This window comes from Oratosquilla oratoria, chromosome 5 (assembly GCF_046742065.1).
Source record: "Oratosquilla oratoria isolate Oo_2021 chromosome 5, ASM4674206v1, whole genome shotgun sequence".
NCBI classification, from domain to species: Eukaryota; Metazoa; Arthropoda; class Malacostraca; order Stomatopoda; family Squillidae; genus Oratosquilla; species Oratosquilla oratoria.
Genome location: NC_134781.1, coordinates 11,560,247 through 11,585,727, shown reverse-complemented (window position 1 = coordinate 11,585,727; position 25,481 = coordinate 11,560,247). Strand labels below are relative to the sequence as shown.

The 25,481-nt window shown below is 37.0% G+C and overlaps 1 protein-coding gene across 3 annotated transcripts in view; it reads right to left on the bottom strand.

Annotated features, from left to right (window-relative positions):
• The window catches only part of TyrRS-m (Tyrosine--tRNA ligase, mitochondrial), a 44,072-nt gene extending 29,574 nt beyond the window's left edge, over positions 1-14,498 (bottom strand). The window contains exons 1-5 of one of the 3 annotated variants that reach the window (XM_076184658.1): positions 14,409-14,498; positions 11,557-11,726; positions 4,072-4,219; positions 3,428-3,612; positions 354-513 (exon numbers count right to left, since the gene is read on the bottom strand). In XM_076184658.1, the coding sequence (XP_076040773.1) occupies positions 354-513; positions 3,428-3,612; positions 4,072-4,219; positions 11,557-11,726 (663 nt within the window). In that variant the 5' untranslated portion in view covers positions 14,409-14,498. The other 2 variants (XM_076184657.1, XM_076184656.1) reach the window with 2 other exon arrangements.
• Between the last annotated feature and the right edge of the window lie 10,983 nt (positions 14,499-25,481).

Sequence of the window (25,481 nt, the reverse complement as noted above, 5' to 3'; positions counted from 1 at the left end):
CAATAAATAAATCTGTTTCGCCTGGTCTCTTGCAGAATACCTGCAGCCTTCAGGAAACTGGCAACAGCCTCCAGGTGGGACCACAAGTCACTTGGAGAAGATATATTGTATTGTTGTCCAGTACACCTCATACTGATTGCCATGTGCATATACCCATTATTGATTCCTCCAGAATGTCAGTAAAAAAAAAAAAATCTAACAATGCAGGAATAAAAACCTTATATTATAGCTATTCCACAAGAAACAAAAGGGAAAGAAAAAATGAAAAGAAAAAAGAAAAGAATAGAAAAAATGAAAAGAAATGATAAAAGAAACAAAACAAAACAGAAATTCATATCCACCTATAAACATACCTGATATGTGAATTCTGCATAGCTCATTCCCTGTGCACTGCTTAGTCGAGCTTGTACACTGCTGCGGGACAAAAGTGTCCCCATCCGAAAATGTCGACCTATTTCTCTCAAGAACTTGATGATACTCTTGCTGTTATACCAATCCACATTGTTGACAACTCTTAAATAAATTAATTTCAAATATTCTTTAATAATATAAAACAACGAAGAAATTTTATAAAGTGATAACATGAAGGATAAATAGATACATACATACACCATACACTTTTTCCCCCTTACAAGGGGGTGCTAAGATAAGAGGGAGGGTGGAGGGGTGTGGAGTGTATTCAGGGATGGAATGGGTGGGAATGATTTTATGCCTTTTCCTTTTTGGCTACCTCCCTTGTATGGGGGAAAAAGCCTTGGTATATGTATGTATGTATGTACAAGGGAGGTAACAAAAAACAAAGGCATAAAATCCACTCCCACCCATTCCATCCCCACATACTCCACTTCCATTCACTCCCCTCCCTTCCTCTTATCTTGGCTCCTCTTGGATGACGGGTCATCCCTGCATCTTGTCCACTGCCTTCAGTCAGAAGCAGTGTCGCAAGACACAGCACATCCACAGCAAGGCCACTTTGTCAACTCCTTCACTACGGGCCACATCGCACGTCTGGCAGCATTAGCTGCCAGACGTGCGATGTTGCGTCATAATACTCGCATTATAAAAAATAAAGTCACTGCTCTATCGCTCGTTCTCTTTCACCCGTGAATTTTTATAATCATAGAAAATATGATGAAGCCAGTTTACAGAGTATGGGGGTCACGCAGGTACGACTACAATAAATATAATCAAGACACCAGCGTCGGCATCCTCGCATACCCACTTGCTCCTCATGATGCCTACGTAGGCGTCACCGTATGGAAGGGGTTAAATTGACGACCCCCCTCTCCATCCCCTCATGGTGATCTCTTTGAAACTACTACTCACACTTGTCCCCTTTTCCCTTGTAAAGTGGAACTATACAGGCACTCCTCCAGCACTCTACCCTCTCTTAAACAAACATTGAATAACCTCACCAGCTGGTCTACCATCACTGTGCTCTCATCATCTTAACAACTGCCTTCACTTTATCCTTCCTTATTTTTCCTCCATTTTCCTCACTCATCACAGTCATTTTCTTAGTGCTACCCACTACAACTACCTTTACCTCCCTATCCTCCTTCACATTTAGCAACTCCCTAGACTCTGCCCATCTTCCTATTATTGCCATCTCTTCCATTATCATCTCTCCATCTGCACCTTTTACCTTTTCTTCTCTACTTGATTTGCCTCCTCTTCCTCTCTTAATTTCTTTCCAAAACATCTTTTTATTCCTTTCAAAATTGTCTGTCATACTCTTACCCCATTTCACATCTCTCCTCTTTGCCTCCTTTATCTTGTGCTTTACTTCTCTTTTCTTTGTACCTCTCATATGTCTTAATATGTAACCAATAATATGTAACCAATATGTGAATGCTTACTTCTCTTCTACAACCTTCTTTGCTTTCTCATTCTACTTTCTCATTCTACCACTCACTACCCTTCACTCTATTTCTTCCTGTTCACCCTGTTCCACACACAAACTTTGCACATCTTGTGACTCTCTCCTTGGACCATCCCCATTCCTCCTCCACTCCTAGTTCCACTCTATCCTTCACTCTCTCCCACTCCTCTCTCGGCTTCTTCTTGTACTCCTTCTCATTTTCTTTCTCATTTAAGCAGTTTACTTTAAGCATCTCCCTACCTTCTGTCCTTTTCCTCTTTCTCCATCTATCATCCACTCTCAACTTACCTTCCACAAAAAATGATCCAATATTACCCCCACTCTATCCCCTTAGAACATGTACATCCTTAACTCTTCCTACTATCCTTCTGGCTACCACTATATAGTCCATTAATGCCCTATCGACCATTCATCCATTAACTACCTTCTCCCATGTGTACTTACGCTTGACTTTCTTCCTAAACACTGTATTTGCTATCATTAACTCTTTCTAGATACATCTCCACCATCAACTCTCCACTACAATTTTTTCCTGGAATTCCACACTTCCCAACCACTCGGTCTATTGGCTCCTCTCCTACCCTAGCATTAAGGTCTCCAATCCCACTACATTGACATATCTCCCTAAACTCTTTATGCACTCATTTAAATATATCCAAAAAGCATTCCTTTCCTATACACTCTTCTCACTATCAGGCCCATATGCACTTACAAAAAACTAACACCTCCCTTCCCAGTTTCACCATCATCCACATTAACCTTGAAGAAACCTCCTTCCACTCCACCACACACTTATCTATCTCTTCACTTACTAATATAGCCACCCATTCTCTCCCTCATCATCTCTTCACTCCTGAGACCCTTCCAACTACACTCCCAAACTCAAACTCACCCCTCCCTTTCAACTTTGTGTCACTCAATGCCAACACATTCACCTTTCTTCTCACAAACATACTGCCTATCTATTCCCTATTACTCTCCTTTACCACATCCACACACATTAAAAGACCCAAACCATTGGGTTCTGGTTGGAAAACTCCCAGACCCTCTTTATTTTATTTATTTATTTATTTATTTTTTTTTATTTTTTTTTTTTTTTCATGTCCCCTTTGGGGCTACAGGGAGAAGGATAGAGAGGATAGGGATAGGGAGATAAAATAGAACTGGAAAACCATGTAAGGTAGAAAAATGTAGGAAGGTTAGAAGATCGCAAGTACTGCGTAAAAGGGGAAGAGATGGAGGGGAGGGAGAGGGGGAAGACAAGGAGGAGAAGGAGGAGGAGGAGGAGAAAGAGGAGGACAAGGAGGAGAAGGGAGAGGAATAAGAAAGGAAAAAGGATGAGGAAGAGGAAGAGGAAGAGAAGAAGGAAGAGGAGGAGATGGAGAGCAGTTACCAGCTCCACCTCTTTGGCACAATATTGTCACCAGACTGGTTATTGTTGATGAAATACTAATGAATATATCATATGCTTATACACCATATACATGACATATATCTTTTCATATAAAAAAAAAAATAATAATAACAATCATAAGAACAACTAACCTTACAGATTTTAAAGGGTCTGATTTTATGTCTGTTCTCCAAATAAAATCTTCGTGATTCTTAAATATCCTCTTTAGGTTCTCAGCAATGCCATCAGCATTGAATTGAACCACTGGCAGATCTATCTCATCACGTTCTGTGCTGCGGCCACTTGGATCCCCTATTTGTGCTGTGGCACCACCTACCTATAGGAAATTTTAAGAAAAAATTAATGTTTCAAAACAACAGCAACACCATGGCAAAATGTTTAATTCTACATATATGTATTTTTTAATTGCCTAATTTGTTAGTGAATTGGTGCCTATGTTGGTTCCCAACAGTCCTGACCAACTACAGTATGTTGAACATGAGATCATATATATTTGAACTACCAATGGGATGGGAGGGGAGAGGAGCTAATTTTATATATACATATTGAAAGGTCCTTTCCTAATCATGAGGGGAGGTGGTCCCTTTCATTTGCTCCCTCTCCCCTCCCATCTCATGTTTATTTCAAATATAAATAATACCACATTTTATATGTCATGTTCAGTTCAAAATGGCTTCATTCAAGATGAGCTACCCGAATTCAAATGCTGAATTAAATCACTTCAAGCATGTCTACCATTGACTACTGGTAATAAACAAAAAACCTTACTTCATACCAAAGCAATGACTTGGTGTCCAGCTCGCTGACAGTGAAGAAGAGCCATAACAACCAGGAGATTACCCACATGCAAGGAATCTGCTGTGGGGTCAAAGCCACTGTAGATTGTTTGTGTCTTTTTGGTTAATTCTGCAATCAAACTATTGCTGAAAATAAAAAAGAAGATATATATATATACAGTATATATATATATATATATATATATATTTATATATATATATATATATATATATATATATATACATATATATATATATATATACACAACCACTCCTCGTTTAACGACGACAATTGGGACCAGTGTTGCCGCCGTTAACCGAATTGGTCGTTAAGCGAAAGTGTATACATATACGTATATGTACTGTATGTACAATGTCCAGCAATATATGTACCTTTATTTTCGTATATTTTCCCTCTGTTATACAGAAAGCCCTCAAATAACGCGGTGGTTAGGTTCCTGAAATTACCGTGTATGACCAAATCTGCGTATGCTGACATTCCATATTAAATACCGGGGTATTTATTGAGTTTCGACCATGGGCGCAATATAGCAATAGAAAATTAATTATTAATTTTGTAAATTAAAATCTATCAACGTAATATGCAATTTGCTAATGAACGAAGTCGGTAGCATAGGATCGGGACGCCATCTTGTCTGTCAATTGACGGCCTCGGTACTTCCGACAGTACCTCGCCAGGTATATTTTCTTGAAGGAGTGTTATGGAGTGGAAATACATGCATTCCTTCAAGCTGCAAGAACTTTGTATACCCTGTAAGCTGAGAGAGTGGTTGAAAAGCCTGCCAACGTCTCTCACGACAATGACAACGAGGACGAGCCGGATGACATTTAATTTGCAGGTAATGATTTATCAAACACAGGTTAGGTTAGTTTAGTTTAGGTTAGACGAATTTATCATCCTTTCATTTCTTCGACGTCGGCATCTATCATAACAAACATGGCGTACCATTCATCCGACACGACTTCGTTACTTACGAAATCTGTTTTAGCACCTTTTTTTGTTTTTTTATTTCCGCTCACAAAATTGCATATTACGTTGATACATTATAATTTACAAAATTAATATTCTATTGCTATATTGCGCCCATGGTTGAAACTAAAAATTTACCAATACCGGTATATACTGTACCCCAGGTAGTTTTTGCAGCTTGCAGGATGGTAATGTAGACCTAAGCTTCAGAACACTTTACCTCACAGCTAATATCCACCGTACAAGTTCATTTATAACATCATACAAATTTGCCTCACCCAACTTATCGTACACGACGTCCTAACTTTGGGAGATTTACGTTAAACGAATATTGGTCTGTCATAAAGCCCGTCATTACTCGGCGTTGTCGTTAACCGAGTAGGTTGTTAAACGAGGAGTGGTTGTATATATATATATATATATATATATATCTATATATATATATATATATATATATATATATATGTATATATATGTATATATATACAGGATGTTCAGGATAAATTTGATAATACCTTGATCTGTCATTTCAGACCATATATATATATATATATATATATATATATATATATATATATATATATATATATACAGGGTGTTCAGGATAAATTTGATAATACTATGATCTGTTATTTCAAAATAATTTGAAGTATCTAATAACAGTAAAATGAAACAGATGGCTGATTCTGTGTACTATTGATGGGTGTGAGCTAGAGAGCATGGATGACTGGAAAGCACCGGAATATTGGCAGAGAGTGACCCCTTTACAGGGGAGGTAGCCAAAAACAAAGGTATAAAATCCACTCCCACCCATTCCATCCCCACATACTCCACTCCCATTCACCAACCCTCCCTCTTTTCTTGGCTCCTCCTGGATGACAGATCAACCCTGCATCTCACCCACTACCTTGGGTCAGAAGCAATGCAGCAAGACACAGCACATCCATAGCAAGGCAGCTTCATTTAACTGCCAACCCCCACTCTCCATCCCCTCATGCAGAAAAAAAGAAGACAGGGAGATATCCCTTTGGACTGCATCAAAATATCATTCACACATACTCCCTCACACCCCCATCCCCCACCCACTCCCATGCACCACAGCATCATCCATACACAACCATTCTCCACTCACCCCTATCTTCTGTCTTCCACCTTCCTTCCTCAACAGATATTCCTCTCTTTCCCAATGCCCCTTTTACCCCACTCATCCATCTCATCCTTAGTTGACCTAGAATGTTCCATCTCTACCTTCCACACCATCCCAATACTCTGTCATCAACCCTATCTCTGAACTCCCTTTCCACCCCAACTTTCCTCCTCACCTCCTTGTTTCTCACTCTATTTAGCCTAGTAACCCCTACCATACTTCTCAGGCATTTCATCTTGTACACATTTAAACTCCTCCTCTCTTATGTTCCATATTTCTGCCCCATACAGTGCTGTTGGCACAATCACCCATTCATACAATCTCCTCTTAGCATCTATTCCCAAATGTCTATTTCTCATTACACTTTTTAATCCCCCATGGCATACTTGCTTCTCTCAATCTACATTCTACCTCCACCTCCACTCCTCCCTTTTCCACCACATTCACACCCAAGTATCTAAAGCTATCCACTTCCTCCAGTCTCTCTCCCTTAATATTCACTTCCAATTTGCTGCCACATTCTCCCCTTGTACATCGCATCATCTTACTTTTACCCACATTTATCTTCAACTTAATTCTTTTGCACACCTTCCCAAACTCTGTCACTAACTTCCTTAATCCCTCCTCTGATCCTGCTACAAGTGCAGTGTTGTCAGCAAACAACTGGCTTATCTCCCATTTTTCTCCATTTTCATTAGCCATCTCCAATCCCCAGCCCATTACCCTTGCATTTACCTCTCACACCACCCCATTCATGTAAAAACTGAGCAGCCAAGATGACATAACACATCCTTGGTGAAGTCTTACCTTTACCTAAAACCACTCACTTTCCATTTCCCATTCTAACACACTCTACTACTCTCGTAAAAACTCTTGACTGCTCTTAACAATTTTCTTCCTATCCCATATATCTGCAAAACCTCCCACAGTGCCTTCCTGTCTAACCTGTTATAAACCTTTTCCAAATCCATAAAGGCCCAAAAATCATCTTACCTTTTCCTAAAGCTTTCTCACATATCTGTTTTACCACAAAAATCTGATCCACACAACCCCAACCTGTCCTTAACCCACACCGTTCCTCACCAATTACTCCCTCTGTTCTTCTCCTAATCCTTTCAATCAAAACCCTCCCATAAGCCTTCCCAACTACACTCAACAAACTGAACCCTCTGAAACTACTACACTCACACTTGTCCCCTTTTCCCTTGTAAAGCGGAACTATACAGGCACTCCCCCAGTCCTCCAGCACTCTACCCTCTCTTAAACAATCATTAAATAACCTCACCAGCCAGTCCACCATCACTGTACCTCCATTTTTTAGACACTCCACATGACACCCATCCAACCCAGGTGCCTTACCTGCTCTCATCATTTTGACAACTGCTTTCTGCTTCTGACCCAGGGCAGTGGGCGAGATACAGGGATGACCTGTCATCCAGGAGGAGCCAAGATAAGAGGGAAGGATGGGGTGAATGGGAGTGGAGTATGTGGGGATGGAATGGGTGGGAGTGGATTTTATGCCCTTTGATTTTTGGCTACTTCCCTTGTAAGGGGTAAATAGCCATTGGTATATGTATGTATATTGTATACGTGTGGAAGGCAGAGGTGGAAGGAGTGAACATGAAGGGGCAACCTAGCATGAGATGGATGGATGGGGTAAAAGGGGCATTGGGAAAGAGGGGAATGTCTGTTGAGAAAAAACGGGAGAGGACAGAAGATAGGGGTGAATGGAGAATGGTTGTGTATGGATGATGCTGTGATGCATTAGGGGGAGTGGGTGGAGGAGGGGGGAGGAAGTATAAGAAATAAATTGATGCAGCCCAAAGGGATTTCTCCCCCATCTTCTCCTTTCTGCATGACGGGACGGAGAGGGGAGTTGATGATTTAATGAAGCGGCCTTGCTGTGGATGTGCTGTCTTGCAACACTGCTTCTGACCCAGGGCAATGGGCAAGATGCAGGGATGACCCATCATCCAGGAGATGCCAAGATAAGAGGAAGGGAAGGGGGTGGATGGGACTGGAGTATGTTGGGGAAGCAATGTGTGGGAGTGGTTTTTATGCCTTTGTATTTCGGCTACCTCCCTTGTAAAGGGGAAAAAGCCTTTGGTATATGCATGTATTATCATTATTGTTATTATTTTTATCATTGTTATTACTATTATTATTATTAATATAACTATCATTATTACTATTATTGTTGTGTCCTGCTGCACTGCTTCTTACCCAGGGCAATAGGCAGGATACAGAAATGACCCGTCATCCATGAGGAGCTAAGATGAGAGGTAGGAAAGGGTGGTGGATGGGAGTGGAATGGGTGAGAATGAAATAGGTAGGAGTGGGTACTTGCCTTTTGACTTGACTGCCTCCTTGGTAATGGAGAAAAAGCCCTTGGTATATAGATGTAGATTATTATTATTATTAATATTGTTTTATCATTATTACATGGAAAGAATGAGTGACAAAAAATTAGTAAAAGGTGTGGAAGTCAGAGGTGGATAGAGTGAACACAAGGGGGTAACTGAGGATGAGATGTATATACGAGGTGAAAAGGGTGTTTAGCAAGAAGGGGATGTCTGTCTAGGAGGGAAGGAAGGAAGGAAGAAGGCAGAAGATAAAAGTAAGTTGAGAATGGCTATGTATGAATGATACTGTGATGCATGGAAGGAGTGAGTGGGGAATAGGGATGGGTTATGGAGTGGTTATGTGTGAATGACATTTTGATGCCGCATGAAGGGATTTCTTCCCATCTTCAATATTTCTACATGAGGGGACAGAGAAGGGTGGTCACTGATTAAATGAAGCAGCCTTACTGCGGATGTGCTGTGTCTTGCTGCATTGCTTCTGACCCAGGGCGATGGGTGAGATGCAAGGCTGACCCATCATCCAGGAGGAGCCAAGATGAGAGGAAGGGAGGGGTGGTGAAAGGGAGTGGTATGGGTAGGGATGAAATGGTTGGGAGTGGAATTATGCCCTTTGACTTTGGTTACCTCCCTTGTAAGGGGAAAAAGACCTTGGTATATATATGTGTATGTGTATATGTATATGTGTATGTATATATATATATATATATATATATATATATATATATATAATCTTGTTGATACTCTCAAAGTGGAGCATTCTCAATCTATTCATGACATTTCATACACTTTGTACATTTTCAAGTGATATTGATGACAATAAAAGAAATGGTTTATATATTGTAAGAATTAGGTTCATGGTGTGGGGTGAGGTCATGTACAAATGATCAAGGGGAGGAATGGTGGTGGAATTCTGTGGGGTGGTGGAACTCCGTTAGGAGGTGAAACTCTGTGGTGGTGGACTTGGTGGATGGAATTATAGCAGTAGTATTTCTGTGCTTAACTCTACGCATAAGTCTGCAGTTTGCAAAGTAGAGAGTGTCAACAAGATCATAAATACAGAAGTCACTATTTTTTAACCAAATATGCTTACAGGAAAACCTGATGCCTAAATAATCAAATATATATATATATATATATATATATATATATATACTATATATATATATATATATATATATATATATATATATATATACTATATATATATAGAGAGAGAGAGAGAGCTTTCTTCCCTTTATAAGGGAGGTAGCCAACTCAGAGGCATGTACCTATTCCCACCCATTTCACTCCCATCCACCACCCACTCCACTCCTCTCATCTCAGTTCTTCACTCCTGACACCCTCCCAACTACACTCCCAAATTCAAACTCACCCCTCCCTTTCAACTTATTTTCACTCAATGCCAATACATCCATTTTTCTTCTCACAAACATACTGCTTATCTCTTCCCTTTTACTCTCATCTGTACCACATCCATGCACATTAAAAGACCCAAACCTTAGGGTTCTGGTTGGAAAAAATTTCCCAGACCCTCTTATGCCTTTGTTTTTTTAAGGAATGCCCCCTTTGGGGCTACAGAGAAGGATGCCTAGTCTTATCCCTGTCCCATTTTTGTTTCCTTTTACAATTCAAGTGGGAACACTTGGTGGCAGTATTCTTTTCCCCCACCACATGGAGCCAAGAATGGGAAACGAAGTTCAATACCAAAAAATGCAAAGTACTGGAAATGGGCAATAGCGGCAAAAGGCTATCCCTAAACTATCCCTGGGAAGTGAACACGTTACAAAAGCAATAGAGGAGAAAGACTTGGGTGTATTGATAAAAGACAGACATATCAGCAGGATTGTGGGAGAGACATATGTACTGCAGAAGAAGTGGCATGGATGAAGAGATGATGAAAAAACTCACTGAAACCCTGATATGTCCAAGACTGGAATATGTGTCAGTAATATGGTCCCCACACAGAGTGAAGGAGCAAGATTGAGAGAATACAAAGGGCAGTAACCAAATTGATCCCTAGCCTTACAGATAAACCATACGAGAAAAGACATAAGGTACTGGGTCTACCAACCTTGAGAGCTCAAAAAGAAAGAGGTGACAGGATTAGTGTTCAGGTAACTAAAGGGGGTAGATTGAACTGAAGAAGAGATCACCTGATAAAAGATGGGAGGTCTTTAAGAGGTCATGGAAGCAAATTAAGAAAGACCACATATCGAAAGGATGTGAAGAAATATAGTTTTCCACATAGATATATAAACATGTGGAATAGCTTAAAAGGTGATTCAGCCCAAGCTCAAACAATACATGAGTTCAAGTCTAAATATGATAATTGGAAATCAAAGATATAGATTAAGTTGGAAACATACATAAATTTGAGTCTAGGTATGTTAGAAAATTTGAGAATAGGAGATGGGACCCAACGAGCATCGCTCCTTTCCTGTATACTACAATTAGGTAAATACACAAACGGCAGTGTGAGTTATCCAGTGTCCACATAGTAATAATGAGGGATGACTTGTTCTCACACTCCCTTGTCATCACATCACAGATGCTCATATGCTTGTGTTTTTCTTTCATGCTATGGCCAAAATCAAGGATTTGAGTTCAGTCCATTGCACTGATAACTGGTTTTAGAAAAGCTAGTACAAATCTTGTAAAAATAGTAAAAATGATTGATCAATACCATACCTGTACAGTAGCAACATACATACATATACCAAAGGCTTTTTTCCCCTACACGGGGGGGTAACCAAAAAGAAAAAGGCATAGAAACTACTCCCACCCATTCCATTTCCTATATATTCCACTCCCCTCCACCCTCTCCCACTGATTTTTTTGTGCTTTATGTTGCTACTTTCTACTAGTAGCAATATAAAGCACAAAAAAATCAGTTATAAAACATGTACATTACTGTCATTCAATATAGCAACAACTCTACAACAAAATACCTATTAATTTTAAGCAAACACATGACATACTATACCTGTCATCAGGAAAAAGATCGGCAAAGAGACCCCTTTCATCCAGCTGTAAAATGTTGCGTGATGTATAAGTGCGATAAATATTTGGCAAACTTGCTCCACATATTGTACATGCCCATTTCCTAGATACAGTTAAGAATGGCAATGATGCTTGTCTGGCTACACGAAACATCTGTGGATAAAAATGATATTATACAGTACTGATCTTCTGGAACACATACATATAACTACAATTTTCTTTGAAAGGTATTTCGATCTTTTTAAATACATACATGGCTATCATCGTAATCATTGACAGATGTAACATTATAAGTTAGGATACTTAAAATTGTGTTTAAAATAATATGACTGAGCACAATGAAAATATTTACATCAAATTATGCTCTTATCATACAAAATGATCAAACTCTAAACCACATGAAATAAAAGAACTGTAGTCTCTTTATAAATAACCAAATAGTGAGAATAAGCTAGTTTTAGTCCATTCTTTCACTATGATACAATTTGCATCACACACTTGAATATACAAACAACAAAAACAATAACACAATATGATCCATACATAATCAATAACATAAATGTCACATGGGAAAACTTCTTAGTTTTCATAATTTCTTATCATGCATCTTATCATTTGGTATTACTAAGTAAGTGCACATGTGATATAGCAATAGAAAGTTATGTATTAATCTGTTAAATCAAAGTACATCAATAACAAAAACCTTACTAAAAGTGATATACTATTGAATGCAGCTGTGACTAAAGCTTCAAGACACAATGTTTGTGTCATCTGCCCAGTCCCATCAATATCAGTTTGATGATGGTGATGGCTACTTTGTACACACCTAGGTGATATATCAATATAATATATAAAATATTCATTTTGTAAATCAAAATGCATCAATCTTGGCATAAATCAATAGAAAAAAAAAATCCATCAACATCCCTTACAACAACGACCCTGATGACCTCTAGTCATGCATACTCCATAGGAGGTTAGGTTAGGTAGGTTAGACTAGGTTAGATTAGAACAATTTATTATATTTCAATTTCTTTGACTTCCGCATCTATCAAAACAAACATGGCATATTGAGGATCTCACCACAGCTCCATTTGGTAGAGTATTGCTTTTAGTAAGTCTTTTGTTATTGATTTCCAAGAAAAACATATATTACATCGATGTATTATAACTTATAAAATTAATATCTAATTTTCTATTGCTATATCATTTAGGTATGTACTTCTTTAGATTTACCCATTATTTCATTATTAATTTTACATTCTGTGCCCTAAATTCTGTTTTACTACTTAACAATGAGAGTAATACAAAAAGAAAAATATCAGTAATAACAATAATAGTAGTAGACCACTATCCCATTTCAATGCTAGCACCTAGTCATTATGAAGATGAATCAATTTGATTTCAAATTAAATTACTGCAGGGCAGCAGCTGGGTTAAACAGTGGCTAAGTTGCCTAGCATACACTCATTCTGCCTCAGCCTGTCTAGTTTATATTATCCTTCTGCATTTCTTCTCTTGATCTACCTATTCCTACTCTTCTGGGTATTCATACAAATGTCTGCCAATCTCACAGATGCAATTCTTACTTATATCATCAGATGGCTCTTATCATTCCGAGTATTTTGAAACCCATAAGTACCCCAAATTAATAGTAATGCCAGTAGCAATTTTCAAAATTTTACGTTTTTTTAGAGGGGGGCTATGGTGCAGATCAACACAACCACATGTCAAAGCGATGTTAACCACTTCCATGCGGTGACGCCTACGTAGGCGTCATGAGGAGCAAGTGGGTACGCGATGATGCCAATGTCAGCGTCTTGATTATATTTATTGTAGTCGTATCTACATAACATCCATTCTCTCTAAACTGGCTTCATCATATTTTCTATGGTTATCAAAATTCACGGGTGAAAGAGAACGAATGATTGAGCACTGACTTTATTTTTTATAATGCAATTATTATGACGCAACATCGCACGTCGGGCAGCTAATGCTGCCAGACATGCGATGTGCCACGGAGTGAAGAGGTTAAGGAGTGGGTAAAACTACATGGGATATAAGGCAAATTCCTCTTTCAGTATTTAGCCAGATATTTATTCATAAACACCCACAAAGAAGAAACACTCATCCATGCTTTCTTCACCCAGGTCCCAGCCATCAAGGCTCTATTCCCCCAGAGTGACCAGTGTCATCAGCCACATGCAGTACCTCCTCTCAACGTTTTGAGTAACGAAGAAGCTGGCAATGTATTGAAAGTGATGGGTTGGGTGATCTTTTTTTCTCCTGGGAAACATCTTTATAACTACCAGGTTAGGTTAGGTTTGATTAAGTTTAGGTTGGCCCATCAGCTGCTTGAGACACCACTTTATTTTGATAGATGCGTAAGTCAAAGAAATTAAAGTATGATAAATTTGTCTTCTCTATCCTAACCTAACCATGGTTGGGCGACTTGGTCAAGTATATGGGCCTAGGCCCTAGTTGACGATGGGCCGAGTTAACACTACTCTACTGTTGCGGTTATCCAAGGAATCACATGATAACTCACCGTAGAAAAGGCTAAATTTGATAAGCAAAGCATCTCAATAAAATACATCTATAAGTACTAGTTTACTTTCTGTTCTATTATATTTACATAACGCAGATTATTAAGCACTAATCTGAAACTATACTATACGAAATGTACCGGTAGAGTGAGGACTTCGATGTTCATAGAACTTCAATATATACTAAAACCCTGATTTCTTGAAGAGTATGGTTTGAGTAAACATTACCATGTTCTAGATAGTTCTGGATAACTAACACATAAGATGATAAGAGAAAAGTAATGACAACCTTAAGTTACAATTAGCAGTTTTCTATATCTGCAAGTGTTTAGCGCCGCTGCAGTGTTTTTGTTTACATTTCTTGATTCACAGTTTACTGTTTCTAGCGGGGCTACATTTGAATTGTCTGTTTATTGGATCTTCAATTTATTCTCTCATTGCAAAACTTTAATTTTTTCCAGCCTCCCACACTTGTACATATTCATTTCTATAACAAGTATATATTTTCAATTTTTCAGGCCTTTTGTTTTTTCCATTTGGTCCAAGCTTTGTCTCTTTTGTCTTTTAACTCTCTACAACTTTTGTTGTACCAGCACTTTACATATTCTTTTTCTTGCTTTTGTCTTGGAACATACTTTTCCACTCCTTTTTTTATATTTTTTTTGTCAAAATATTCCATTTCTCTTCCACTGTTGTTTTCTCTTTGTATATTCTTTCCCAGTTTTCTTTTTGAAAGAGTTCTCTTATTTTATCAAAATTTGTTTTTTTTCATACATCATTCTTCCTTTTCTATATTGTTCATTTCTTTTCATGTATTTTTTCTCATTTAGTTCCAGTTCAATCAATATGTGGTCACTTTTACTTATTGGTGTCTTATATTCAATCTTTTCCACTATTTCAGGTTCTGATGTGATTATTAGATCTAGTCTCGATGGTTCTTTTTCATTTCCATACCTAGTGTTCTCTAGAACCCATTGTGTTATTGTATGGTCAATAATCATCTCAAGTAGAACATTTCCCCATGCGTCGTCTCCACCCTTTACTGTCATCTCTTCCCAGCAGACTTCTTTGCAATTAAAGTCGCCCATCATAACTATTCTTCCTGCATCTTCCATTATCTTATTTAATGTTATTCTTGTGTCTTCTAACATACTTTTATGTTCCCTCTCTTCCCACGAGGCTGTTTTTGGAGGCACATAATTTATAACAAACGTTCTGCTCTTCTTATCTCTGTCTTCCACTTCGATCATAATCATCTCTACTGTATTCTTTCCATGTGTGACACACCTCACGTTTATATCCTTCTTAGTCAGAAACATAACTCCCTCCCTTGTTTTATCTCTCTGTTTCTAATCCAATAATTATATGCATCATGTCCTACACTGTTGGGTGGTAGTGGACCTTTTAATTTTGTCTCTACAATTCCCATTATGTCCGGTTCTTTTTCCTTCAGATAATCATTCAGTTCGTTCAATCCTGTTATTAATCCATCTATATTTGTGTAAGACACTCTTAATTTTCTGCTACTTCCATTGTATTTTCTGTTTCCCTTTTGTTTTTCTCTGTTATGACCCATTTCCTCACTTTCATATTCACTACTCTCCAATAGAATTCCTCTTTTTCTGACTCTGATCTCATCTCGTTTTTTCTTTAGCTTCTTGTCTTTTTGTCTTCTCATCCTCTCTTTCCTCTTTATTCATTTCTCTTTTTATCCATACCTTTTTATATTGTTCACTGTTTGCTAGTTTCCCTGTTTTTGCTAAGATATTCTCTGCTGTCGTTTGTGACCTGAATTTAACCTTAATTGGTCTGGTCTTATCTGTACTATATTTCCCGAGCCTATAGATTTCTTCAATTTGTTTCCCGATTTCAGGTTCATCTTCCTGAACTAATTCTAATAAACTGTTTACTTTTTCTTTTTCCTCTTTGATTCTTGTGGTTCTATTTAGATTATACTTCTCTTCCATTCCTAATGTAATTGTACATTTCTTTTTATCTGCTAAGTCTCTTACTATATTCTCCTTCTATCTCATCACTTTAATAACTGTGTCTTCAGTTTGTTCTTTCATCTGCTGTTTTACTGTATCATTAAATGCAATTTTGCTGTTGTCTTAGATTTTTTCCAATCCTGTGCTTCTTTTGCTATGGACTCTTTATTCTCTTTATTATTATTCTTTAATTCCTCATTCTCCTCTTTTACTTCTTTTAACTGTCTTTTTAATACTTCTATTTCTTTAGTTAGTTTTTGGTTCACCTTCTCTAATTCTTCCAATTTTTCAACTCTCTGCGTGATCTTCGTGAGTTCACCGAACCTATCCTCCCAATGTTTGACAATTTTCTCAAGTTTTTCTTCTAGGCTTGCTAATCGGGGAGGATTGGCTTCCCCCCCCCTCATTAAATCCATGGAATTTATTATTTTCACCTTCCATTGTGCTGCTCTTATCTATATTCCTAATCTTTACAGTTTTGTTAATCCCTTCTTCGTCACTAAATTCATCAGGCCCGCGTTTGTTTACATGGCGTCTGCCTGCCTGGACCAAGTCCCCCTCCTCATTCCCTTCCATTTCCCTCAGTAATCCCTCCCCTTCTCCTTTTTCATCACCTTCCCACTACACCACGAGCTTTCTCCTTCCCTATAAATACAACACAGGTACTTCCTTGTCGCTGTGATCCTCGAAATTCTTAGATAACTCCGGAGTCCGAACTTCGCTGCCACTTTGACCGACGTGTGTGTGTGTATTTACCTAGTTGTATTTTGCGGGAAGGGGAGCTATGCTCGTGGTGTCCCGCCATTGTATCTCGCAGTGTCTAGTTTGCTTTTAAACCCATGGATTTTTTGGCGCATACTATTTCATTATCCAGTTTGTTCCAAGTGTCCAAAACTATGTGGAAAACTGTTTTTCTTCAGTTCTCTTCTATAGCTATGTTTTTTTATTTTCTTTCCATGTCCTCTTGTGTTTCTCTTGTCCCAGTTAAGTAAGTCCTCTCTATCAAGTATCTCTGTGCCTTTCATGATTCTGTAGATGGTCAATAGGTCACCTCTCTCTCTTCTTTGCTCCAGTGTCGGTAACTCCAGTTTAGCCAATCTCTCCTCGTATGATAGGTTTGCAAGTGCAGATGCCATTTTTGTAGCTGCTCTTTGGATTCTTTCTATTTTCTTTATATTCTTTTTGGTACTGGGGGACCACAATGTCACCACATATTCTAGTCTAGGCCTTATCAATGTAACCAATATTTTTTTTTATCATGTCTTCGTCCAAGTATGCAAATGCCACTTTTATTGATCTTAGCAATTTGTAAGTCTCCCCGACAATTTTGTTAATCTGTTTATCATAGGACAAGTCGTTCGTGATAATTACTCCCAAATCTTTTTCGGATCCTACTTTCTTTACTTCCTTGGTTCCAATTGTGTATGTGTATTTACCTAGTTGTATTTACCTAGTTGTATTTTACGGGAAGGGGAGCTATGCTCGTGGTGTCCCGTTTTCATATCTCGTTTTATCTAAACTATTTTTAAATTCATGTATTGTTTTTGCACACACCACTTTCTCATCTAACTTGTTCCAACTGTCTATTACTCTGTGAGGAAAGCTGTTCTTTTTCAGGTCTCTTCTATAGCTGTCTTTTTTATTTTCTTTCCATGTCGTCTTGTATTTCTCTCATCCCATTTTATCAGATTCTCTCTATCAGTAATTTCTATGCCTTTCATGATTCTGTAAATAGCTATCAAATCTCCTCTCTTTCTTCTTTGCTCTAGTGTCGGTAGTTCAAGTTTTGCTAGTCTCTCTTCATATGATAGTTTTGAGAGTGTACTGTAGGTGCCAATTTTGTAATTGCTCTTTGTATTCTTTCAAGTTTTTTTTTTATAATTTTTTTTGTACTTGGTGACCACATCGTTGCTGCATATTCCAATCTTGGTCTTATCAGAGTGATTAGAATTTTCTTCACCATTTCTTCATCCAGGTATGTAAATGCAACTTTGATTGTTCTTATTGAATTATAGGTTTCTCCAAAAATATTATTTATATGTTTCTCAGGTGACATATCATTCATAACAATGACTCCCAGGTCTTTTTCATTTTCTATTTTTTTTTTATTCCTTCTTCTCCCAATTTATATGATCCTGTTATTCTGTTTTTACTTTTTCCAAATTCCATTATACTACACTTCTTTGTATTGAACTCCATCTCCCACTTCCTACTCCATTCCCATACTTTATTTAGATCTCTCTGTAGTGATTCACAATCTTCTTCCGTGTTCACTTTTTTCAATAGTTTTGCATCATCTGCAAAGAAGCTCATATAGCTTTCAATTCCTTCATCCATATCATTAATATATATAGCAAACATTATTGGGGCCAGAACTGTTCCTTGTGGAACACCGCTTATTACTTCATCCCATTTTGAGTGTTGGTCTCTTATCACTACTCTCATTTTTCTTTCTTGCAAAAAGTCTTCCATCCAATTTAGCAGTTTGCCCTGTATTCCTCCTTCAATTTCTAATTTCTTAAGCAACTTCTTATGTGGTACTTTGTCAAAAGCTTTTTTTAGGTCTAGAAATGCACAATCAGCCCATCCATCTCTTTCTTGTATTATATCTATTAGCCTTGAATAGAAACATATTAAATTGGTGACGCATGATCGTCCTTGTCTGAATCCAAATTGTCTTGGATTTAGCACGTTTTTTTTTTTCTAAATATTTTACCCATCTATTTTTGACAATTCTTTCACAAATTTTTGCTATTGTACTTGTTAGAGAGACTGGTCTATAGTTGTTAGAGTCTTCTTTATTTCCCCCTTTATATATAGGTACTATATTTGCTTTTTTCCAATCTTCTGGAACTTTTCCTTCTTTCAAGGAACTGTTTATTATGCTATGTATTTTGTTTGCCAGTTCATTCCTGCATTCTTTCAGAATCCAGTTTGCTATTTCATCTGGTCCATGCGATTTTCTGACATCAAGATTACTCAAGTGTGTCAATATTTCATTCTTTGTTACTTCTATTTCTTTCATAGGGGGACTTTCTCTTTCCATTCAATCTCTTCAGGTTGTATGTTCTCCCTTGTAAACACAGATTTAAAATGTTTGTTCATAATTTCAGCCATTTCAATTTCCTCTGTGTATTCAGCTCCTCCTTGTCTTAATTTCTCCAAATCTTGTTTGTTTTTCAGTTTGTTATTTACAAATCTGTAGAATAGTTTTGGTTGATCTTTACATTTTTCTATGACATCTTTTTCATATTTTCTCTTTTCCTCTCTCCACGCTTGTACATATTCATTTCTATAACAAGTATATATTTTACATTTTTCTGGTCTTCTGTTTTTCTTCCATTTGGCCCAGGCTTTGTCTCTTTTGTCTTTTATCTCCCTACAACTTTTATTGTACCAGCACTTTACATATTCTTTTTCTTGTTTTTGTCTTGGGACATACTTTTCTACTCCTTTTTTATAGATTTTTGTCAAAATATTCAATTTCTCTTCTACTGTTGTATCTTCTTTGTGTATTCTTTCCCAGTTTTCATTTTGGAAGAGTTCTCTTATTTTATCAAAATTTGCTTTTTCATACATCAATCTTCCTTTTCTATATTGTTCATTTCTTTTCATGTATTTTTTCTCATTTAGTTCTAGTTCTATCAATATGTGGTCACTTTTGCTTATAGGTGCCTGGTATTCTATCTTTTCCACTATTTCAGGTTCTGATGTGATTATTTGGTCTAGTCTCGATGGTTCTTCTTCATTTCTATACCTAGTGTTCTCTTGGATCCATTTTGTCATTGTGTGGTCAGTAATCATCTCAAGTAGAACACTTCCCCATGAGTCTTCTCCACCCTTTACGGTCATCTCTTCCCAGCATATTTCTTTGCAATTATAGTCGCCCATGATAACTATTCTTCCTCCATCTTCCATTATCTTGTTTAGTGTTATTCTTGTGTCTTCTAACATGCTTTTATGTTCATTTTCTTCCCATGAGGCTGTTTTTGGGGGCACGTAGTTTATTACAAACTTTCTGCTCTTCTTATCTCTATCTTCTACTTCTATCATGATCATCTCTACTCTATTGTTCCCATATGTGGCACTCTTCACGCTTATATCCTTCTTAGTCAGGAACAGAACTCCACCCTCTTGTTTTTTCTCTCTGTTTCTAATCCAATGATTATATGCATTGTGTCCTATGCTGTTGGGTGGTAGTGGACCTTTTAATTTTGTCTCAACAATTCCCATTATGTCCGGATCTTTTTCTTTCAGATATTTGTTCAGTTCATTCAGTCCTGTTATTAATCCATCTATATTTGTGTAGGATACTTTTAACTTTCTGTTATTTCCATTGTATTCTCTGTTTCTTTTGTGTTTCTCTCTGTTATTTTCCATTGCTTCAATTTCATATTCACTACTCTCCAGTAGAATTCTTGTTTTTCTGTCTCCGTTCTGGTCTCGTTTTTTTTTCTTAGCTTCATGTCTTTTCCTTATTTCCTCCTCTCCTCTTTATTCATACCTTTTTATATTGTTCACTTGTTGTTAGTTTCCCTGTTTTGGACAAGATATTCTCTGCCGTCGTTTGTGACCTGAATTTAATCTTAATTGGTCTGGTCTTGTCTGTACTATATTTCCCGAGTCTGAATTTCTCTTCGATTTGTTTCATTATTTCTGGCTCATCTTCCTGAACTAATTCTAGTAAGTTTCTTACATTTTCATTTTCCTCTTTGATTCTTGTGGTTCTATCTAGGTTATGTTTCTCTTCCATTCCTAATATAATTATACATTTCTTTTTGTCTGCTAAGTCTCTTACAATATTCTCCTTCTGTCTCATCACTTTGATAACTGAGTCTTCAGTTTGTTCTTTCATTTGCTGTTTAATTATATCAGAAAATGCAACTTTACTATTTTCTTGTATCTTCCTCCACCCCTCTGCCTCTTTTGCTATTGTTTCTTTATTGTCTCTATTGTTCTTTTTTAATTCTTCATTCTCCACTTTTACTTCTCTTAACTGTCTTTTTAGGTCTTCTATTTCATCAGTTAAGTTTTTGTTCGCCTTCTCTAGTTCTTTCAATTTTTCAAACTTCTCGGCAATTTTTGACATCTTGCCAAACCTAATCTCCCAATGCTCAGTCATTTGTTCAAGTTTTTCCTCCAGTTTTGCCAGTCGGGGGAGGTTGGTATCCGCCGCCCCCTCATTAAATCCTTGAAAATTATTATCCTCACCTTCCATTGAACTGCTTTTATCTATGTTTCTGATCTTTACAATCTTGTTAGTCCCATCATCGAGATCCAAGTCATCCGTTCGGCGTTTGTTTACAATCCGCCTTGACTCTTGGACCAAGTCCTCCCCTTCCTCATTTCCTTCCATTTCCCTCAATATCCCTTCCCTTCTCCTTCCCTATCACTTCCCCACTATTCCACGAGCACTCCCCTTCCCTATAAATACAAAAGGCACTTCTCTGGATGTTGAGATCCACGTAGTTTTTCCTTTTTCTTTGGAACACCAGTTCTCGCCGTCCATTCGGTGAAAGTGTGTGTGTGTGTGTGTGTGTGTGTGTGTGTGTGTGTGTGTGTGTGTGTGTGTGTGTGTGTGTGTGTGTGTGTGTGTGTGTGTGTGTGTGTGTGTATTTACCTAGTTGTATTTTACGGGAAGGGGAGCTATGCTCGTGGTGTCCCGTCTTCATATCTCATTTTATCTAAACTATTTTTAAATTCATGCATTGTTTTTGCACACACCACTTTCTCATCTAACTTGTTCCAACTGTCTATTACTCTGTGAGGAAAGCTGTCCTTTTTCACATCTCTTCTATATCTTTCTTGATTTTCTTTCCGTGCCCTCTTGTATTTCTATCATCCCATTTTATCAGATTCTCTCTATCAATAATTTCTATGCCTTTCATGATTCTGTAAATAGCAATCAAATCTCCTCTCTCTCTTCTTTGCTCTAGTGTCGGTAGTTCAAGTTTTGCTAGTCTCTCTTCATATGATAGTTTTGAGAGTGCTGGTGCCAATTTTGTAATTGCTTTTTGTATTCTTTCAAGTTTTTTTTTTTATACATTTTTTGTACTTGGTGACCACATCGTTGCTGCATATTCCAATCTTGGTCTTATCAGAGTGATTAGAATTTTCTTCACCATTTCTTCATCCAGGTATGTAAATGCCACTTTGATTGTTCTTATTAAATTATAAGTTTCTCCAAAAATATTATTTATATGTTTCTCAGGTGACATATTATTCATAACAATGACTCCCAGGTCCTTCTCATTTTCTACTTTTTTATTCCTTCTTCTCCCAATTTATATGATCCTGTTATTCTGTTTTTGCTTTTTCCAAATTCCATTATACTACACTTTTTAGTGTTGAACTCCATCTCCCACTTCCTACTCCATTCCCATACTTTATTTAGATCACTCTGTAGTGACTCACAATCTTCTACCGTGTTTACTTTTTTTAATAGTTTTGCATCATCTGCAAAGAAGCTCATATAACTTTCAATTTCTTCATCCATACCATTAATATATATAGCAAACATTATTGGGGCCAGAACTGTTCCTTGTGGAACACCGCTTATTACGTCATCCCATTTTGAGTGTTTGTCTCTTATCACTACTCTCATTTTTCTTTCTTGCAAGAAATCTTCCATCCATTTAAGCAGTTTACCCTGTATTCCTCCTTCAGTTTCTAATTTCTTAAGCAACTTCTTATGTGGTACTTTGTCAAAAGCTTTTTTAGGTCTAGAAATGCACAATCAGCCCATCCATCTCTTTCTTGTATTATATCTATTAGCCTTGAATAGAAACATATTAAATTAGTGACGCATGATCGTCCTTGTCTGAATCCAAATTGCCTTGGATTTAGCACGCTGTTTTTTTTTTCTAAATATTTTACCCATTTACTTCTGATAATTCTTTCACAAATTTTTGCTATTGTACTTGTTAGAGAGACTGGTCTATAGTTGGTAGGGTCTTCTTTATTTCCTCCTTTATATATAGGTATTATGTTTGCTTTTTTCCAATCTTTTGGAACTTTTCCTTCTTTCAAGGAACTGTTTATTATGCTACGTATTTTGTCTGCCAGTTCATTTCTGCATTCTTTCGAAATCCAGTTTGCTATTTCATCTGGTCCATGCGATTTTCTAACATCAATATTACTCAAGTGTTTCATTATTTCATTCTTTGTTACTTCTATTTCTTTCATAGGGGGGACTTTCTCTTTCCATTCGATCTCTTCCGGTTGTATATTCTCCCTTGTAAACACTGATTTAAAATGCTTGTGCATAATTTCTGCCATTTCTATTTCCTCTGTGTATTCAACTCCTCCTTGTCTTAATTTCTCTAAGTCTTGTTTGTTTTTCAGTTTGTTGTTTACAAATCTGTAGAATAGATTTGGTTGATCTTTACATTTTTCTATGACATCTTTTTCATTTTTTCTCTTTTCCTCTCTGCACGCTTGTACATATTCATTTCTATAACAAGTATATATTTTCTATTTTTCAGGTCTGTTGTACATATTCATTTCTATAACAAGTATATATTTTCCATTTTTCAGGCCTCTTTTTTCCATTTGGTCCAAGCTTTGTCTCTTTTGTCTTTTAACACTCTACAACTTTTGTTGTACCATCACTTTACATAATCTTTTTCTTGCTTTTGTCTTGGAACATACTTTTCCACTCCTTTTTTTTTTTTTTTTTTTTTTTTTTTTTACAATTTTTTGGCAAAATATTCCATTTCTCTTCTACTGTTGTATCTTCTTTGTGTATTCTTTCCCAGTTTTCATTTTGAAAGAATTCTCTTATTTTATCAAAATTTGTTTTTTTTCATACATCATTCTTCCTTTTCTATATTGTTCATTTCTTTTCATGTATTTTTTCTCATTTAGTTCTAGTTCTATCAATATGTGGTCACTTTTACTTATTGGTGCCCGGTATTCTATCTTTTCCACTATTTCAGGTTCTGATGTGATTATTAGGTCTAGTCTCGATGGTTCTTCTTCATTTCTATACCTAGTGTTCTCCTGAATCCATTGTGTCATTGTATGGTCAATAATCATCTCAAGTAGAACATTTCCCCATGAGTCGTCTCCACCCTTTACGGTCATCTCTTCCCAGCAGACTTCTTTGCAATTAAAGTCGCCCATCATAGCTATTCTTCCTCCATCTTTCATTATCTTGTTTAATGTTATTCTTGTGTCTTCTAACATACTTTTATGTTCACTCTCTTCCCACGAGGCTGTTTTTGGGGGCACGTAGTTTATTACAAACTTTCTGCTTTTCTTATCTCTGTCTTCTACTTCTATCATGATCATCTCTACTCTATTATTTCCATATATGACACTTCACGTTTATATCCTTCTTAGCCAGGAACATAACTCCACCCCCTTGTTTTATCTCTCTGTTTCTAATCCAATAATTATATGCATTGTGTCCTATGATGTTGGGTGGTAGTGGACCTTTCAATTTTGCCTCTACAATTCCCATTATGTCCGGTTCTTTTTCCTTCAGATACTCGTTCAGTTAATTCAGTCCTGTTACTAATCCATCTATATTTGTGTAGGACACTCTTAACTTTCTGTTATTTCCATTGTATTCTCTGTTTCTCTGTTATGGTCCATTTCCTCACTTTCATATTCACTACTCTCCAGTAGATTTCTTCTTTTTCTGACTCCGTTCTGGTCTCGTTTTTTTTTCTTTAGCTTCTTTCCTTTTCATTTTTTCTTCCTCTCTTTCCTCTTTATTCATTTCTCTTTTTATCCATACCTTTTTATATTGTTCACTTGCTGCTAGCTTCCCTGTTTTTGCTAAGATATTCTCTGCTGTTGTTTGTGACCTGAATTTAATCTTAATTGGTCTGGTCTTATCTGTACTATATTTTCCGAGCCTTAAACTTCTCTTCAATTTGTTTCATTATTTCAGGTTCATCTTCCTGAACTAATTCTAGTAAGCTGCTTACTTTTCTTTTTCCTCACTGATTCTTGAAGTTCTATCTAGGTTATTTTTCTCTTTCATTCCTAATATGATTATACATTTCTTTTTATCTGCTAAGTCTCTTACTATATTCTTCTTCTGTCTCATCATTTTGATAACTGAGTCTTTAGTTTGTTCTTTCATTTGCTGTTTAATTATGTCAGTAAATGCAACTTTACTGTTTTCCTGGATTTTTTTCCAACCCTGTGCTTCTTTTGCTATGGCCTCTTTATTGTCGTTATTATTCCTCTTTAATTCCTCATTCTCCTCTTTTACTTCTTTTAACTGTCTTTTTAATTCTTCTATTTCATTAGTTAAATTTTTGTTCGCCTTCTCTAGTTCTTCCAACTTTTCAACTCTCTGCGCAATGTTGGTTACGTTTCCGAACCTGTCTTCCCAATGTTCGATCATATCAAGTTTCTCC